The sequence below is a fragment of the Podarcis melisellensis genome, assembly GCF_964234715.1.
Source record: "Podarcis melisellensis genome assembly, chromosome: 2".
Lineage (NCBI taxonomy): Eukaryota > Metazoa > Chordata > Lepidosauria > Squamata > Lacertidae > Podarcis > Podarcis melisellensis.
In genome coordinates this window covers 104,368,003-104,386,755 of record NC_138529.1, presented here as the reverse complement: position 1 = coordinate 104,386,755, position 18,753 = coordinate 104,368,003, and the positions used below count along the sequence as shown (strand labels likewise).

Sequence of the window (18,753 nt, the reverse complement as noted above, 5' to 3'; positions counted from 1 at the left end):
ATGTTTATGATTGTTTGGTGCTTTGTATTGGCTGCATTATGTCGGCCAGAGAGAATTCTAATGACTGGGCATCCTTCTGCCTTGTCTGGGGCTCAAACTAGACTGGGAGCCCTGCCCCCTTCTTTTTCAGAATTCAGAGACACAGCTCATGAGATTCAGCAGAAAAGGATTAAGCCCCCACAGAGCAGCCCCTTTGGTTTGAACCCAGCCTAGTCCAGAGGAGGGGGCACTGAGCTTCATTGTCTTATTGTCTTTATAGACAAAACGTTCCAGCCGGCTCTTCATCTTGCCTCCAAAGTCTCAGCCACATCGGTCAGATGGGAGTGAAGGATAAAGGGAGATGGTTGAAACAAAGGTTGCACTATTCTGTTGCTCTTGCATCCTGAATGTTGAGGCAGTTTCAGATTTGATAGTCATGGAGTTGATTTATAGATGGCATATTTAGTCTATTCTGGCCATTTCCATATAACACTACCAGGAAAAAATTGATACTGCCCTCTCTCCCTTGAACAGATCCCCAGATCAAGGCATCAAGTAATTTCAGTTCCTGTACAACGACAGCCTGGTTGTACACCTGCCCTGGTGTTGTTGTTGTTGTTACTAGAGAACCTCGTTGTGTTGTATGGGTGAGACCTTCTCCTTAATGTTTGTAGGGCTGCATGAGTCAGCCTAGTGGCTGCTTCCAGTCTCTGCATAATCCTCACTTGTAAGATCCAAAACATGTCCCTGCTCTTCCATTTATCAAGCCTTGTTGGCTCCCATTTTCTTTGTTATTTCTGTTGTACTTAGTTTTGTGAGCTCTTTGTTCAGGGGTCATATTGCGTTGGTATTGGGTTCCATGTCTAGCACATTGTTGGTGCTCCACTATTAAGTAGCGATAGTCTTGTGGGTGAAAGCAACTAAATTCCCCTGTGCTTTTCCATTACTGAAGTTCCTCCTACAAGATACTGTCCATAATTAAGCTGTTGTTGTTTTTTCTTAATTAAGGATGAGCCTTGATGTTCTTCCTAATTCCTTGCGAATCTGGCTTAGGGCTGTTGGACTAGAAACAGATGCAGGCCTTTCTTTCATTGCGTGGCCAGTTCTCAGAAGGAACCAGAATGGTGCTTGCCATTCTGTGTGGCAGCATTTCTGAACTGCCCTTCAGTTCAAGCAAACCAATATTTGGACTGTTTGGCAAACCTTAAAGGAACCCCTGGGATTCCCATGCTCTTGCCTGTGAATAAGTGGGGCAAAACCTTGTTTGAGTACCAGTGCAGCTCACATTCACTGCTTCACACAGTAGTGAGCATTCCTGGACAGAATGGAAGACTCCAAAGACAATCTGCAATTGCATATTCTCTTACCGTGTGTGTGTGTGTGTGTGTGTGTGTGTGTGTGTATTCAGGAATGCCTTCACACACAGGTTCTAATGTGCCAGGTAAATACTTCCTCTGTAGAAATGTGCATGTGATATAGCTCCTTTTATGGCTGCAGATAATGCTATTAACTGCAGAAACATTCTGAAGAAATTTTCCAGCCCCTCCTAGCAAGATGTGATCCATATTTCTACACCCTCTTTCAGAAGGGAACGATTACTAGCCTTTTCTAGGCTTGCCTATCGGTGAAGTGATTTGATACCTGATGGTGCCTGGGAGCGATGCATGTTAAGTTCTGTGCCTTCTGCATTTAGCCCAACCTGTACTAGTAATTATTACAAAGCTTGAATGCTTGTTTCCCACGCAAAGAGCTGCCCTGATGGCATGGCTAGCCCTGAAGAATGGGAAGAAAGTGCAAAGGAACTAGGTCAGAAAGAAAGTGCAACATTTATTTGCTTCTCCCACATTCCACCATGATCACATCACAGACCTCATCCTTGCATATGGGTAATTTGTGGAGGTAGGAAAGTTCTTGAAAGGCTACAGTGGGCAGCAGCTGTTCCAAGTTCTCTGTAGTAGGAATGAACAGATTGTTAATTAGTAATATGTCTACCACGGGCAAAGAACCATTGGTTCCACAAAAGCAGTTTGTGGCAAGGCAAGGTGGATAGTCGACCACTGAACCCTTTAGAGCCAGCAGCACCTACTGGTGAGCTTTCCCCACCTGCTTTAACCCACAAGCTCCTGCTGCCCTCCAAGAGCTTGGGTGTAAACGCCTCCCACAAGCGATCAGTTCTGCAGGTACAAATCTATTCCCAAAGGATAGAGCCCCTCTGCACAGCCCCGGATACACCCACAAGGCACAAACTAGATATCCTCTCACTTACTGGAAGGCCTTGAGCTCTGTTGAGGCAGGCACACACAGGTTGCATGCAGGCCGAACCATCCACTGCAACTCTTAAGTCCTCCCCCCTCCCTCAAGTTGGCCTTTGTATCAGGGCTGCTTCTCATTCTGTACTTAGTTGCAGTTGAGTGTAGATGCCGGATTACATAGCATACCAAATCTGAATGGTGGATCTGTGTGTGTTTAGTTACTCGTCTCTGCAAAATATATGAAAGAGTAGGGCCCGTTCCTTTCCTGGTAGCTGCTTCTCTGTATGTTTCCAAGTAACACAGTGGTTTAAATGTCCACGTTGTGTTCAGGTCTGAAGAGAGGCACATGTACTGTATGTTGTACTTTAGTATCGGAGTACAAAACAGAGAGAGGCACGGCCTTTGGGCTCATTACTTCCTTCATTGTGCAGCCATCTGCCTTCGACTGTTCCCCCTTTCACCACCATTTCAGATATGCCCCTTTCCCCCCCGTTCCTCTTGTGTTAAACCTTGTCCCAAGTGAGCATGAGGGATTTGGGAGATGACTTTGCATCTCATGCACATCTGTGAAGCTCAGGAACTGGATTTTGGCACTAGGGTTGTCATGAGGAGGATCATTCTGAAATAAATCATTACAGAAATGAATAAATGCCTTCCATGCTGCTTTCTTTTCTCATTGGCTGCTCTGGGATTCTACCTCAACACACACACACACACGTTGTGCTCTGCCTCCCCTACTGGCAGTTTTACCCATGTGACCGTCTTTTGCAAGACAGGCCTGCGGGCCTCTTGCCTGTGCTTGGCATTCTCTTTTATGGCACGAGGAAATATCTGCATGTGAACCAGGTGGCCATATTTGAGAGGAGATTATGTAAAAGTAATGCGGAGGCAAGAAACAACACGCATCCTCTGAAGTTTCTCATTCCTTCAGCCGGCACTGTCCTCAACATTAGGATAGTTTTGCAGGCAGGGTGAACCATATGTCTGTGGCAATGATACACAAAAATGCAGTGCATTGTTTCTTTTCCCCTTGGCAGGTTTCCCCATGTCCGTGACGTGTTGGCCGAGGCTCTGCGGCTGCTCCCCGCCCTTGGAGCCGCCAGTCGCTACCCTTTGGACTCCGTGATCCCTGACAAACGTCATGAGCATTGCAATCCCTCTGGGAGTCACCACACCAGATACATCTTATTCAGATATGGCTGCTGGATCTGAGTAAGTTCTGCCTTGCCTGCTAGCGTGTGAAGGGCATGGAATCAGGCCTCGGTGTTCAGACCTGAGCTGTCCTGCTGAGCCCGGGATAGCAGGGAGTAAGCTAGCTTTGCAACAGATAAACCAGAAATCTGAGATGGTATCTGGTGCACACATTTGATCGCGACGGAACACCAAACAGAAGCACTTCCCCCTTTCCCTCAAATTGCGTCCAAGAAGAGGCACTGTCTAGAATACTACTTTCCCAGTGATCTTTAATTCACACCTGTTGTATCATACCTTGGTTGATAGGTTTCTTGCAAGACATGAGCCCTGACGGTACTCTTCTTTTCCTCTCCTGTAGCCTAAGTTGCATGGTGCTGCTGATACAGATGGCTGTGTGATGTGGGTAAGGAGGATCTTTCAGGCATCGGGCCTCTTGCCTATCTCAAACTGTTAAGTAGATTTTCACCCCTTTAGTGTGGCTCTTTTCCCGAGGGAGGCTTGTAAGGTAGCTTGTGGGAAACTTCCTGCGCCAAAACCCAAATGAAGCGTCTACACTACAGGAAGGAAGATGCCTGGAGTTGAATTGATCGTTGAGCTTAGTCAGGCACGGAAAGAGGGCCATGCCTTGCTGATGCTGTTCTGTGCTCCTGCACTTGTCTTCAGCAATTTCTCCCAAGAATGGAGCACTGTGAAGGGCCAGACACACTGTTTGAACCACCTGCTTGACAGACTGTACTCAGGAGACACTGAAAGCTCTGTGTATCTGGCCTCTGTTTGGTGGGCTTTTGTGAGGTGCTAGCATTCATGAAACACTCCTTTTTCCTGCATCTTTTTGTGTATCTGGATACACGGTGTAGTATATCGTGTCTGGTTTTGTTTCATACCACGGACCTGATCAGGCTTTGTTGAGCACCTGTCCAGCTCAGCTTCAGTCATACTGCATCTGGAGTATTCTCAGCAAATAAGCTCACTACAAAATAAATGTCCTTTACTTTGTTTCCTGTCTAATGTTAGGTCTGTTCTGAATATACGTCTCACTTCATAGCTATTTCTGTCAGGTCTTCTTGTTTTGATGACAGTTTTTTGTGTTTTGTTTTACTGGGAATGTTTAGGATCACATTCCATGATACTGTCAGGTTGCAGTGGCCTTGCGTTCTGTCTTCTTATATAGAGAGCCCTGAAAAGGCTGTAGCTGTTACCCGTCCTGTCCTTGCCCTCCTTGGGAGCGTGGAGGTAGAAGCAGCTATGTTAAGATTGTTTCATAGCACTAGACTTCAGATGCATGTAGTAAAGGGGTCTGCCAGTCAACGTTTGCTCTGCTATCATGTGCCACCAAGCCTTCATGGCCAAGGAGTAGCCACAATTTGAAGAAGGGTCTCTGGCTTGAGTTGTATTAATTTTCAAGAGCAAGCTCCAGGGACTTGGGATGCAAAAGTAGAAATGGGCATGGAAAGGCTACTTTTATTAGTAGGGTATCAAGAAAGGAACACATTGATTCAAGATTAAGCTTCTATAGGTAGAGGAGTTGCTGGTTTTACCAGTCCCACTGTTTTGAAGATATCTGTAATTTAATTTAGCACAACAAAGCAGTAGTTAGGAATGAGGAGTTTGCGGTCATCTTGGAGAGACAGGAGTTCAAATAAGCAAGTACCGTGTGGCCACCCGTCCTCTTCCTGGCTGTAGCTTTTGAAAGTTGACTGCAGTTGCAGAAAGGCCATTTCCTGAACCATATTCCTAATGCGTGCTTGCAGCGGCAGCTCCTCCTCCTCTTAGTCCTCCCCCCTCCTTCCAAAGAGAGCAATTTCTCCTTCTGGCATCAAGGCTTTGGCTTCATCACCTACGCTTTTCCTGTTTCCTTTTCTATAACAAGGACTCCCACAGCCTTTCACTAATTGCCCATTTTGTACAGTACCATATTCTGAGTCGATTTTTTCCTGCCACCTTGTGGTGGAAAATTGCAATTTTCGGTCAGCAATTAGTTGGGAATTCACCGCATCATCCTATAAGAAAGCAGGGTATCCTGAATATTTTAGTTTGTCCGGAGTTCCTTCCGATCCAGGTCATAGATATTCCTGTAGCTCTTGGCCTATTTTTGTCGAGTACTCTCAAGAGCTTCCATCACTAGAAAATTGTGTCTCGGCTCCTATCTGTATTGAGTAACTCATTGCATTTGAAGCAGCAGTATGTAGACGTTGTGGCCTGAAAGGTATTGCCATTTAAAGTCTGAGGCTGTGATCTCAAATTGCATAGAGTTGAGTGGGGATCAGGAGGAGGAGCAAATCCACGAAGGGTTTAAAGCGAAATGAACAGCTAGCAGAATAATCCAGCGAGCAGCATTGTCAGCAGCTTTTTCCTTCCTGTTGCCTCTTGCTGAAGCAGGGTTGCTCGTATTGCTTATCCGGGATGCCTCATTTTGAGGCAGCTGCCAGTCACTCGCCCTTCCCTAGCCCCTGCTTTATGCAGAATCCGGCCTTCATGGATTCCATACCTCACTTGCCCCTCAGAAAAGGTATGTCCATTCTCGGCCGGATCTCTGCGTGGCATGAGAGAAACTGCTAAGACCTGGCTAATTTTTTTCTTCAAAGAACCACTTCCTCTACTGATTGGTTCTGCTCTTGGCCCTTTCTGCAGCCCAGAGTCTGTGGAAGCTAGCCCAGCTGTTGGTGAGAAAAATGTGTATGCAAGTCATGGCTACGGGGCCTCCCAGAGGCACAGCTACCGAGGGCTGCCTTATGCAGTGAGTACCGTCTCTCTTATCTGCAGCCGACTCATCTATTTTACCCATCCCCTCTCCCTGGCTTGTGCATGATTGAGCTGTGTATCTTCTTTGAGGACGGCAGCATTGCCAAGTGACACACATGGGTACTGAATTTCTAGCCCCGCGTTTGTGTTTGTTTAGTGCTTGCAGACAACTTACTGCGAAAGGGAAGTATGGGACTAGAACAGCCTAGTAAACAAGCCCACAAAGTTACCGCATTTCCAGAAAATTAGCCGGCATGAGAACATAGGCTACCCGCCTCTTAGCAAGACAGTGTTAAAAGAAAGCCTTCTGCCGAGGGAGCTGGCAAGAGGAGGAGTGGTCTACCGCTCTTCCGCCGTGTGCCAGTCACAGAGGAAGGGCTGCCTTTCCACTGTGACCAGCACAGAAGGCAAACTGGCTGGTGGAGGAGGAGGAGGACAGAGCGATGGGCCTGTTTGTTCACCTGCATTGAATACCTGGCCTCCTTTCCCTGCCGAGTGAGTTGTTAAATGCAAGCTTGGACTAGAAGGTGAGGGCGGCATCTCTTTTTCCCTTTTTGGTCTTTAGCACTGACTGCTCATAGAAACTACTACCTAGGTAGACCTACCCATTGCAGGTATATTTTTCTAATGAAGTACCCCTCGCCCCTCCCCCCAAAGTGTATTGATAAGCCCCAGTATTTTGAAAGTTGAAAGCATAGGTGTCAGAATCGAGCCAGTTTGAAAGACAGCTTGCAGTTTTTCTGTGCTTAACAGTGCAGAATGCTTGCATACACATGCAGGTCTCTGCCTTAAGAAAAGCAAGAGGGACCTGCAAGGAAATGTTATGGTGTGGAGTGTGCTGGCTCAGGTTTTCAGCTATCCCATTCCATCGTTTTTCATTCTCCATCACCGCCACCCTGTCTACACCTGTCAGCCAGCCCGTATTTCGTGCCCATTGAGAATGCTCAGTCCTCACTGGATGGTTTGGGGGCATTTTTTCCATTTTGGGGGTTTGAGGAGGTGGAGTGGGTATACTTATGCTGAACCCCAAACGCATTAAATTATTGAATTTCTCTGTCAATATCTGTGAGCAGCTCTCATTCCAAACTTGGGGACAGTTTAAAATAACTTCTCAGTTTGAACCAGAAAATGACGTATCCAGACATTGAGATGCTTATTTCTACCTTATACATATGCATACATGTTTCTCTGTCTTCTGGTTCCAGACACTCCATTCTCCCCCTGCATTCCACCTGGTTGCTATTTTCTCCCCTTAGTCTCCACATTTTGTGCCTTGAAGAGATAGCATAGAGCTGTTTGAGGCGTTTTCCCTGCAGATTTTTTTGGTACTTGTTGCAGGTCCCTGATTTCCTCTGAGACTGCTGGTACTTCTTTCTTGTGTGTGGGTAGTGTGGTTTTGTTTCCATTAGCACAAGCATAGGTAGTTCAAATCAGTGTTAGTAAATTTTGCTAAGACGCCTGGATATCAGGGCTTTCTTTATCTGTGGTTGGACTGAGAAAACAATTGCTCCGCCCAGTTCTAGAGAGAGTCCAAAGTTGTAGGTCCTTGCTCTGTTAGCCAGAGTTCCTGTCGCTCCTCAAATCTGTGCATGTGGTGGTGGTGGGTAGGTTTTGGTAGTGTGTTAGGTTTCACATGTTGTGTAAAGTCATGCCTCTTGCTCTCCTCCCCCGCATTCAAAATAGAACTGATGCAAATGTTTGTTTTCAGGATCATAATTACGGAGCCCCTCCTCCTCCGACCCCTCCTGCTTCTCCCCCTGTCCAGACCATCATCCCTCGTGCAGAACTGAATGGCCTACACTCTCATGATGAGGAGAATTCTGGGGACACAGAGAGTTCTTCAGAAGCAGAGTCTATTCCTAGCTGGTGTCACTGTAGTCTCTCCCAAGATGGTTTCCTCATCAAATGTGAGAAGTGCAGGTAAGTTCTTGCCTGTAGGCAGCCTCATACATGGGAAAACGAGGGGTGGGGTGGGGAGAATGTTTAAAGAGGCTTCCTGATTGCTCAGTGGACCATTTTCTTTACCTTCAATTGGTCCAGCCTTCGCTGCAGCAAAGGAGCTGACTTACACAAAATCAACACACACATTTTCACAATGCCGGAGCCAAATCCTGCAAGTTCATCAGATCAAATAAATAGTACCAATGACAGATTGTCTAAAAGTGATTTGCTTGAGCTGACCAAATGCAGTTGGTTAAATAATCATACCTTATGCTCACTGGAGTGTGTCTGAAACTCTCCATGAAGTTAGGTACTTCTAATGCAGTGGTGAAAGAGTAATAGCGAATTAGAGATGGAACTTCTTCAGAGATTGGCAAGCAGCAGAAGGGGGCTTGGGGGAGATCTGATGTCTTTTCCCCTTTCCTGTCCTTCCAGGCCATCACTGGTCCAGAGCATTTCAGTGGCTCTTCTTTCACACACTGTAGGCTTATTTCCACACTTATGAGGCCTAAGAATGTGGTCTTTCTGAAACTTGAAAGATGGGGCTCTTGAGAGATGGGGCGCACAGCCTATTATTTGCTGAAGCGGTGGCCTTGGACGTGAATGTGTGAAGCCGAGACGTGGCCATTAAATTCATTTTAACTTTATATAACACTTTGGTGTCAGGTGATCTGGTGTTCCGCTGAAGACCCAAAGTTAGTTAAGCAATATAACCCTTAATAATGCCAACTTTGGGTTTCTGTTGTCCTTTTGCAGGGGGCTTAGCCGAGGGAAAGTGATCAGACTTCGTCGGAGGAAGCAAGACAACGTGTCAGGTGAGTTAGTGCCCCCCAGGCTTGCGGGATTTGAATGAGCGGGTGCCCTGATGCAGCGAGAGTGCTCTGTGTCTCATTGCCTCTCTTTGTCATCTTTCCCAGTTTACCTGAGATCTCAAGAGTATAGGGTAGGTACATTGGAAGAGCTGAAGGGGGCAAGCGCAGAGCAAGTTGCCACTGTGAGTGGAAGATGATGGTTCCTTGCAGCCTTTTGGGGAGAAGAGTGCAATGTTAACTCACCGGGGTGGGATGGGACAGGTACAAGTTTTTTCAGAACAAAGGGGAAGTTGCCAACAAGACATTTTTCACGGCAGGCGGGGACAGCAGTGCAACTGAGAGCTGGGACGAGGAGCTCTCTCCCTCCACAGTGTTGTACACTGCTACACAACACACCCCTACGAGCATCACTCTGACCGTCAACAGGGTCTGCAGAACCAAACCCAAAAAGAGGAAAAGAAATACAGAGAGAACTCGTACGGCACCAAAAGCCAAAAAAATCAAGGTATGTCAATAGATATGGCTGTCGGCGACTCCAGCCAGTTAACTAAGTAAGCGTTGGGGAGGATGTCTGGCCGTTTCCCTCTAATCTCCTCCTTATTGGTATGCAGCCTTCCATATCATGATGATGATCTCCTTCTGGGTTTTTTTTTGTGGAGTGGGGTGGGGGGGACAGATGCCGTGGACAAAACGAACAAGAACAGTGACAATGTGTTCCACCGATGCCTGAAGTGGAATTGTGCCACCTTGCCCACAGCTCAGGCAGGGCTGCAACTGTGGGGGAAGGGAGGGCTTTCCTGACTGCTTAAGCAGTCGTTTGAACAACAACAACAAAACCACACCAACAACCCCAAAGGACTCTACATGCATCTTACTTACAGAGATACAAACCTAGTATTATTGAATTAGTAAGAACTAAACTGACTTTGACTTCCAGCATTCTAGCCAAATCAGCATCAAGTAAAAAAATGAATGCTAAGCATCTGCCACTAAATAAGAACAACAATAGTATTTTAATCATACAACATCAAGAAATGACTTGCATTTAGTTTTTTCCATTTCAAATTGACACCCCCCCCCCATGCATATATGATCTTTGGTTCCTTTACCACACAATGTTCAGACTTCAGATATAGAGACCCATGGGTGGAAAACTGGGGGTTTGGATGCAGCAAAATCTGGCTGATAAATATTGTGCATATACAGAAGAATTGTTCCCACAAAGCAAATTTGTTTATAAAAGTTACTTTTTGGTTAATATTCTACACATTTTACATGATTCTCTCCTGCATAAGCTAACAAAAATAATGCATATTAAAGTAATTCTTAAGCAGCAGCTCTCTTCTTACTTAGAAGGCACTCTGGATACTTGGAAGAGTTTTTATTTGGGAATTTCGTTTTGCTGTTTGATACCCGCAGAAAGATTTTAGGGTGGCATAACTGTGTATATTCTGCTGTGGTTCCTTTGCTTTTCTTTCAGAGCCTGTTCTTTGCTTTGTGGAAGTGCTATTTGGCCAAAGCTGCAACAATCCGTGCTTGTCACCTAGGGAGGTTCTGGAAAAGGCAGCCAACCCTTTAGGGAGGTGGGGGAGTCTACCATTGAAAGTACACTAGGATCCGTTTTTCTTCTAAACCTTGTTGCAGTTTTGCAGCTGTGCCTCCTATTTAGCATGAATGAGCACAGATTTATGGGGCAAAAATACTGATGGTCATTTGTCTTACTCTTTCAACAGGCTTTTAGAGAAGGTTCACGGAAGTCTTTGCGGATGAAGGTGAGTTAAGCCACATACCGGATCCTAGAATATAGTTTCATGCCTGTAACACAATTAATGACTCCTGGTTTTGTTCTCAAGGACTACTGAGCCCAGTTTATTGGTCATCAGCATGCATGAAACTTCATGTTTATCCTTTGACCCGGTCCAAGATGGTTGTGGCATTATTGTTGAGACAGGTGCACATTTAAAGGACTTTGGTGTGCAAGGCAGGGTTGTTGAAGAGCAGAGACGTTGAAGGGCTCATTAGTTTTCTAAGCGATGTGGTTGGAATGGGCTCAAGTACTGTTGTGCTGGTTACCTGAGACTACTTGAGTAGAGACCAGGATGGGGAGAACTTTGAAAATGCCACAAAAAAGCAGGCCGAGAACAAGGACCACACAGAGTTAGATGGTTATTTTCCTAGTTATAGGCTGCTCTGTCACCACAAGCAGCCCCGGTGCTTTTCACAGAGCCCTTATGCCGTATAGACATTGAACTGACTCCCTTTTGGTGCAGAACTCTCCTTCAGAAGCCCATGCCCTGGATGAGAATACGGCAGAGGGGTGGGAAAACCGCATAAGGCTCTGGACCGATCAGTATGAAGAAGCCTTCACTAACCAATACAGCGCGGATGTACAGAACCTCCTGGAGCACCATCTAAATGCCAACAAAGAGTTTGTGGGCAAGGCGGCTGTGCTGGACACAATCAATAAGACAGAGCTGTTCTGTAACAACACTGTCATTGGCTCTCAGATGCAGGTAAACAAGTAGACCCCAAAGTGGCGGTAGGCCAGTTGGCTGCATGCCAGGGTGGTGGGTCATTGATAAGGCCCAGGTTTGAAAGATGCTCTTTTGCCTCTAGATGCAAGCAAGCTTATACATAGGGGAGAGCAGATAAGGTGAAGCTCGGGGAGGTATGAAACGACAGTCCTTCTCTCCCCGTCCTCCTTTCCTGGCTCATTAGATAAGATTCTTTTCAGGTATAAAATATTCCTGGTCTGGCCAGCAATGCTACCTTGAGCATGTCTGCTACTTCAGTTCATGCATTCTGGTAGACAATTAAATATGGCCAGTGATCTCAGACCCTGGTTGCTCAGCTGCTTTTAACAAATGCAGCCATACACATGGACCTTCCCTCTGCGGTGTGGGTCCTAAATTCTCTCTCTTAACTTGGCAGCTGCAGCTAGGGAGAGTGACGCGGGTTCAGAAGCACCGGAAGATCCTGAGGGCGGCCAGAGATCTGGCTGTGGACACTCTTATAATTGAGTATCGTGGGAAAGTGATGCTGCGGCAACAGTTCGAGGTCAATGGGCACTTCTTCAAAAAGTAAGAATGCTGAGCGGTCTGAAAAGTGGAACCGTTTGGGGGGCTGGTGCGGGTGGGAGGTTCCCCACAATCGATTGGTTTTAGAAATGAATATGCGTTATGCGGTGGTGCGTCCAGCCCTCCACGGATGCCTTGTAGGCTTGGCTGTGTTTGCCATTAAGGTTACAAGTGCTGTTCTTTCTTTTTTAGGCCGTATCCCTTTGTGCTGTTCTACTCCAAGTTTAACAGTGTTGAGATGTGCGTGGATGCTCGGACTTTTGGTAATGACGCTAGATTCATCAGACGCTCCTGTACACCAAATGCAGAGGTAAGTGGTTGCTGTGGTGTTCGGCATTTTGATAGGTGTGAAGATTTGGCTCGTATTGGTTGAGTTTGTGGTCGGCCACGACTTCAAACAAAGATCGCCCCACCAGCCCAGAAGTGCTGGATCCTCAGATGAAGTCCCTTTATACAATATTGATCCTGCAGAATATTTTACCAGTAGCCCCAAAAGGACAAACACTTGGACATTGTGGTCTTCAGCAGGTGGAATTATAGTCCATCTGTCCTGCATTCTCCATCAAGTATCCCAGTCCTTGACAGAATTCAGAATTCCCTACCTAGCAAAGCAAATCCTTCCAGTCTCAAATGTATACATCACGTTTCACAACTTGGTTGTTCTAAACTAACAGTTGCTTAAAGAGACTGGCTTTGCTGCTACTTCGTTGAAACTCAGCTTTTGCAATGTGGCACATGCCTGATTTTTGGGATTGTAACGTTTCTGTTTGTGTGTTGAAGGTTCGCCATGTGATAGCAGGTGGGATGATTCACCTGTGCATATATGCTGTTACGTCCATTGCCAAGGATGCAGAGGTCACCATTGCCTTTGACTATGAGTACAATAACTGGTGAGCGTTCTTGTTACTTGCTTATTGGAGACTTGCCCTTCTTCCCTCAGTACTGACCTTTTCATTTGTGCCCCTGCTTTTTGGTTTTTGTTGTCAAATTACATTCTCAGCCTCTCGGGTGGTAAAGGTCATAAATGGGAGCAGTTCCCCCATCTCTTTCCTAGACATTTAGCTCAAAGGTATACTTACATATTGTTTCTCAAGACATTGTGAAGCGATACTAATACATTCTGTGTCTTTTGTGATGGGGCAGCAACTATAAAGTGGATTGTGCCTGTCACAAGGGAAACCGGAGTTGCCCTGTGCAGAAACGGAGCCCAAACACTGTAGAACAGCTGCCTCCACCTGTTCTAGACACTCTGATTGGAGCAGAGACCAGGCGCCGGAAAGCTCGTCGGAAGGAGCTGGAGCAGCGGGAAGCCGCATCAGATGAGAACAGCAATCCACAGCCAGAGGAAGTCCCTGAGGGACTTGCTGCAGCCAGTGATAATGAGGTAAAGTCTCCACCATCCTATAGCATTGAGTCTTGGTCACTAACTCTGGAGGAACTTGTTCCCAGAGGGAGTGACGTCCCTGGGCATAGAGCAGCCCCAGCCCCAGTGAAATGCTGGACGTTCGCGGTAATTGTCCCATATCTTTTTGCAGCTGTGACTGCTGCTGAGGTCCCTTCTCTCACATTTCAGGTTGCAGACAAAGAAGAGAAGCAAGAAGAGGAGAAAGAAGCCACTGCGGATGAGCAGGGAGGTCTCACTCAGAACAGACGGGCAAGTATCTTTAACTTTCTCTTTTTTGTAATGGGTACAGTCCCTCCCATAGGTAGTGAGTTTTGATGCTGCCTTCTCACACAGTGTTGTCTAGTTAGCTAGTCTGATCTGTCTCCCTCATGCCAGCGTTGTTGTTCTGCTCCTGTTCTTCAGGGTTGCTACTGTTTTCACTAGCCCAAGTGCCGAGTTGGCTGTGGATTCTGATTATGTGGTTTAAAATAGTGGTTTTCAAAGTGTCTGCATTCAGGGAATCTTTTCCATGCTAGCTTGTCTGCAGCATAGCTGTCAACTTTTCCCTTTTCTTGCAAGGAATCCTATTCGGAATAAGGGAATTTCCCTTAAAAAAAGGGGAACGTTGGCAGCTATGGTCTGCAGCAGAACTCTGCATGCTGCAAAGGATTCTGGGACATAGTGTCCATGTTCTGTTCAAGCAGGAAGCTGGCCAGATCTGTTGGGCCTCACCAGTGCCCTGTTTGAACTAAGTCTATGCCTGTGGCTTTGCATTTGTAGGGAAGAACAGGAGTAGTGGCCGTGCTGTCTTCCATAACGCTTGCCCACTACAGGTCTATCTTCTTACTAAGGAAAGCTTTGTTAAGCTTCTGAGAAACAGCAGGATGCCCTGCAAAACAAAGATGCAAAAGCAAGATTACTTGTGGAAGGGAGTCAGAGTCAGGGGCTCAGCAGGCTTGATTCAGGAACCTGTTAAGAAATCTTAACAACCATCTAGGCCTCCCCATGGCAGTGTTAGAAACAGATATAAAAGCTAGGAGCCAAATGGCACCTTATAATCTAGGCTTCAGTTGCCACTACGGAATGCCTCAGCGCCCTGCAGATCAGCTGATCTATGCAGCAGCATAACACCAAAAGATCTGCCTCTTTTGGTGCTGTGCTGCTCTGCGAATCAGCCACTCTGCGGGGCAGCGCAGCACCAAAGGAGGCATTTCTTTTGGTGCCATGCTGCCCCACCAGCCAGCTGACTGGCCCAGCATGGCAGCAGTGCCAGCCAGCCAGATGGAGATGTTATTCAGCAAACCTGGCAACCAGGTAGCTCCACTGCCTCACAAAAGGCTGGTTGCCTGTTGTGAAATGCGGCTGGCGCCCTGATATTTTCAAGCACTACCCCATGGCTGTGGAAAGTGAAGTAAAATGGCAGCAGCTCAGATAACAGCAGTTCCTTTTCATCCTTGAACCTAAGAATAGACAGGCAAGAAAAGAAGAGAGGTTAGTCAACATGAGGAAGCTTCAAAGGAAGCCTACAGACATAGGAAATGGAAGGTAAACGGCAATAGTCCCCCCCTCTTGAATCTTAGCACTGCCTATCAGTGCCAAACAAAAAAAATATAACTTGGTCCAGTTAGCCTTACCAGTGTATGTATATGAGGGATAGGATTGAATAGGGTGGGAGGTGAGGAAAAGCTGGCATTTTCCCAACCGGCAACACTAGCTTGTTGCTTGTATCGCTGTTTTGAATCCCCTGGAGCGTATATTGTCTGAACAGCCATCTTTTTATGTTCTTCTAATGGCTGCTACTATTGCTTCTTTCTTATTTCCTGCTAAAACTGATATGAGCAGCACACACTTTCATCGGTTGGGCTTCTGTAGCCTTGGAAACAAGATGCTTTCTTGTCACGGCCTTTAAAAACAAAACAGTGTCCTTTAAATGCTTATACAGAGAAGTGGAATATTCATTATCGATTAAAAAACAGCAACAACCAAACTTTCATTCAAAAGGTATAATCCAAAGCACAGAATATGCTGAGAGGAAGCTACAGTTGAGGAAGACCTAAAGTTGGGGGGGGGGCAAGTGAGAGATGACCTAGCAAGCAGTTTAATGACTTTAAGTATAAATGGGGGGGGGGGAGAGACAGGGGTAACGCGCATTTTAATCCTAGGCACCTAATATTTTCACATGACCATGCTTTTCTGAATTGCAATTGCTTTGAGATCAGTGTATTCTGAGTTGACAGAACTAGCATCCCATGTTCTGTGTGGTCAGTGCTCAGGCAAGTTGATCTACGAGGAATGGAGAGCAGGACATTATTGGGATGTCTACTAGTTTGCCACTGTTGATCCTGTTGTGTTTCCCCTTCTTCCCTTGTTGTCTGGTCTGCCGGTTTTTTTTACCCATCTGTACCTGTTCTGCTGACTTTGATTTGTGCTTCGGTTGGGCTAGACCCGAGAAGATCGGAAGGTAGAAGCCATCATGCACGTGTTTGAGAACCTGGAGAAAAGAAAGAGGAGGAGAGATCTCCCATCAGATCGGAGCAGCACAGACGCAGAAGTGGTGGTCACGGCAGAGACTCCAGAACCGGAGGAAGTAAAAGCTGAGCCAAATGAAACTGAGGAGAGCAGTTTGGCTTCAAGTGTTTCTGTGCCAAGTGCCCCTTCCAGTGCCAGCAGCGTTGGAGTGAACACACGGAGGTCTTCACAGGCCGGGGTAAGAAGAAGGGTAGAACTGCCAAGGGTTCGGCTCAAGTAACTTTGGGAATTACAGTGGAATTGCTGTGTGCAACTCCATGTTCAGAAAGGATATCCTTCCAGCTGCCAGATGCTGGAAGTGTAATTCAACCTTCCTGTTGTATTAAAACATCCACTGGAATGTAATTATATATTATATAATTAGACCATTGGCTTGATCCAACATGACAATTGGTTGTGAGCCCCTGACTGGTAGCATTTTCAGTGTTACCAGACATGTGCTGGATTTGAAAGAAGTCACGTTTCATTGGGCGTGCTGAGAGCACAAGGGAAGGCGGGGGCCATATTTTGGCATGGAATTGCTGTCCACAAATCAGCACAGTTACTTTCACAGACCATGTTGTACTGGCACCCTTGGGCACTTCATATTGGACTCAAAATATGCCAGCTGGCACCTGTTTGGTAAATGCTTCAAGGGGTGAAAACAGTATTCTAGAGGGAGCATTGCATTAAGATGCAAGTAAAACTCTCCCACCCCCCTAAAGAATACTAGTGTCCCAGATTCTCCCTTGACTCTCCCTTTACACTCCAGGAATTAAACCTTTACAAATATATTTCACCAGGCTGCTCCTGTTTGAGAGCAAATGTGTAGAGGTGCAGGTTCTCAATAATTCCATAGCTTACACTGGGCTTTGCTCTGCAGGAAACGGCAGCAGAGAAACCAGTCTCTAAAACAGCACCGTCAAAACCAGCTAGGCCGCGACCGAAAAGCCGGTTTTCCCGTTATCGGAGTAGTTCTGCACAGCGACTGAGAAGGCAAAAGCAAGCCAGCTCCCAACAGGCTGAGCTCTCTCAAGCAGCTCCAGAGGAGGGAAACGCCGTGAGCACAGTAATGGCAGCGGAAGTCAGCAGCGTGGAAGGTCCAGGAGAAGGGAAGCAGTTGATTGGTTCTGACCCAGCTGTGGCTGCAGTTGCAGGAACACAGGCCAGCCGGGCTGCACTCAAGTATCCCAAAACGAAAAAGGTAAATCAACTGAGGGGTGGGCAGGATGTATCTTAAAGGTAAAGGTACCCCCAACCATTAGGTCCAGTTGCAGACGACTCTGGGGTTGCGGCGTTCATCTTGCTCTATAGGCCGAGGGAGCCGACGTTTGTCCGCAGACAGCTTCCGGGTCATGTGACCAGCATGACTAAGCCGCTTCTTGCGAACCAGAGCAGCGCACGGAAACGCTGTTTACCTTCCCGCCGGAGCGGTACCTATTTATCTACTTGCACTTGATGTGCTTTCGAACTGCTAGGTGGGCAGAAGCTGGGACCGAACAATGGGAGCTCACCCCGTCGTGGGGATTCGAACCTCCGACCTTCTGATTGGCAAGCCCTAGGCTCTGTGGCTTAGACAAACATAAGCATATTGCAGGATGCAATATGCTTATGTTTGGGTAACAAACACTGTGTGTGGCAGGTTTAGAAATTACAACCGGAGCTGTCCAGAGACTTCAGTGGTGCTATCTGAGTCAAGAAGACAAGATTTGACAATCCTCATTTTCCAAACCCTCCCCCACTGGTTTCCCAACCCTATCAACATTCTCCAGTGAATTACTATCCATTTTCAAAAGGGTCAAAATAATTTTAGCCTAATGAAAATTGTAAAGAACTGGAGGAAAATAAATGGAGGAAAACTGCTTTTTATAAGATTCCAGTGAGACAGAAATTCTCAAACTGTGAGCTCCAGGCAGGTTGACTGTGGAAAGGTTGCAAAACATTTGAAAATATCTGTGCTTGGACCTGCACTTGTCTTATTTTTTTTATCTGAGTAATGGAGATGGGAGGCCATTTTGACCAAGGGGCAGATTTATCTAACAGACAAACAAGTAATTTCATAGGGCCTGTGATTTTCGTAATAGTGCGCTGATTTTGATAATGGTGCCAGAACCAACAAAAAGGTTTATTAAGTGGACTGCTAAGACCTCCAGCAATTTACAAGTGGTCTGCCAAGAAAATAAATAAAATAAAAATTGAAAACTGCTGCAGTAGAAGCTTAACATTCACTTAGAACCATTTGAGGAAAAGCAATCAAGCTGAACTTAATTTTCTGTGGTGTAACGCATCTTAAGCCAAGATCTGTTTTTTAATGGACACTTCTTCAACTCAGTTTTTAATAAGAGGTTCAGAACATGATTTCTAGACCTTTAAAATAATACAAGTGGCACTCTTGCAACCCAACAATGGGGCAGGTTTTGGCACCTTCCAGATCACAGGGATTTCTTCCAGGAGGAGGTGATTGATGAGAACAGAAGTTCTCTTTGTAAGACCTTATTAATTACACCAATGAGACCTTTCCAAAGATGTCATTGCCAGGCCACTTGTATATATCTTACGCACCAGATTTAAGAGTGCATTTGAGGGTTTTCATGGGGGGGGGGTGTTGTTGGGCCATAACCCAATGGTAGGGCATATACTCTGCCTCAGGTTTCATCTCTGCTACTTCCAACTTTAATAAAGAGATGTTTGGTAGCAGGGCTGGGGAAGTTCCCTGCTTGAAACCATGGACAACCAGGGCTCAGGCAGATTAGACAGTTCTGGGCCAACCCATTCCCACCTCTCCCTATTGACACTTTATTTTGTCTTATCTTTACAAGTTCCTTGCATAGTAAGACATACAGTGGTACCTCGGATTAAGAACT

General features: G+C 46.3%; 1 protein-coding gene across 2 annotated transcripts in view; it reads left to right on the top strand.

Moving 5' to 3' along the window:
* The window catches only part of SETD5 (SET domain containing 5), a 62,083-nt gene that overhangs the window by 22,965 nt on the left and 20,365 nt on the right, over positions 1–18,753 (top strand). For both annotated transcript variants that reach the window (XM_081901335.1, XM_081901334.1), the window contains exons 2-15: positions 3,269–3,443; positions 6,057–6,162; positions 7,876–8,087; positions 8,865–8,923; positions 9,238–9,425; positions 10,654–10,692; positions 11,191–11,433; positions 11,852–12,000; positions 12,190–12,307; positions 12,778–12,887; positions 13,141–13,381; positions 13,571–13,651; positions 15,825–16,088; positions 16,773–17,093. In XM_081901335.1, the coding sequence (XP_081757461.1) occupies positions 3,373–3,443; positions 6,057–6,162; positions 7,876–8,087; positions 8,865–8,923; positions 9,238–9,425; positions 10,654–10,692; positions 11,191–11,433; positions 11,852–12,000; positions 12,190–12,307; positions 12,778–12,887; positions 13,141–13,381; positions 13,571–13,651; positions 15,825–16,088; positions 16,773–17,093 (2,202 nt within the window). In that variant the 5' untranslated portion in view covers positions 3,269–3,372. The remainder of the gene's footprint in view (positions 1–3,268; positions 3,444–6,056; positions 6,163–7,875; positions 8,088–8,864; positions 8,924–9,237; positions 9,426–10,653; positions 10,693–11,190; positions 11,434–11,851; positions 12,001–12,189; positions 12,308–12,777; positions 12,888–13,140; positions 13,382–13,570; positions 13,652–15,824; positions 16,089–16,772; positions 17,094–18,753) is intronic.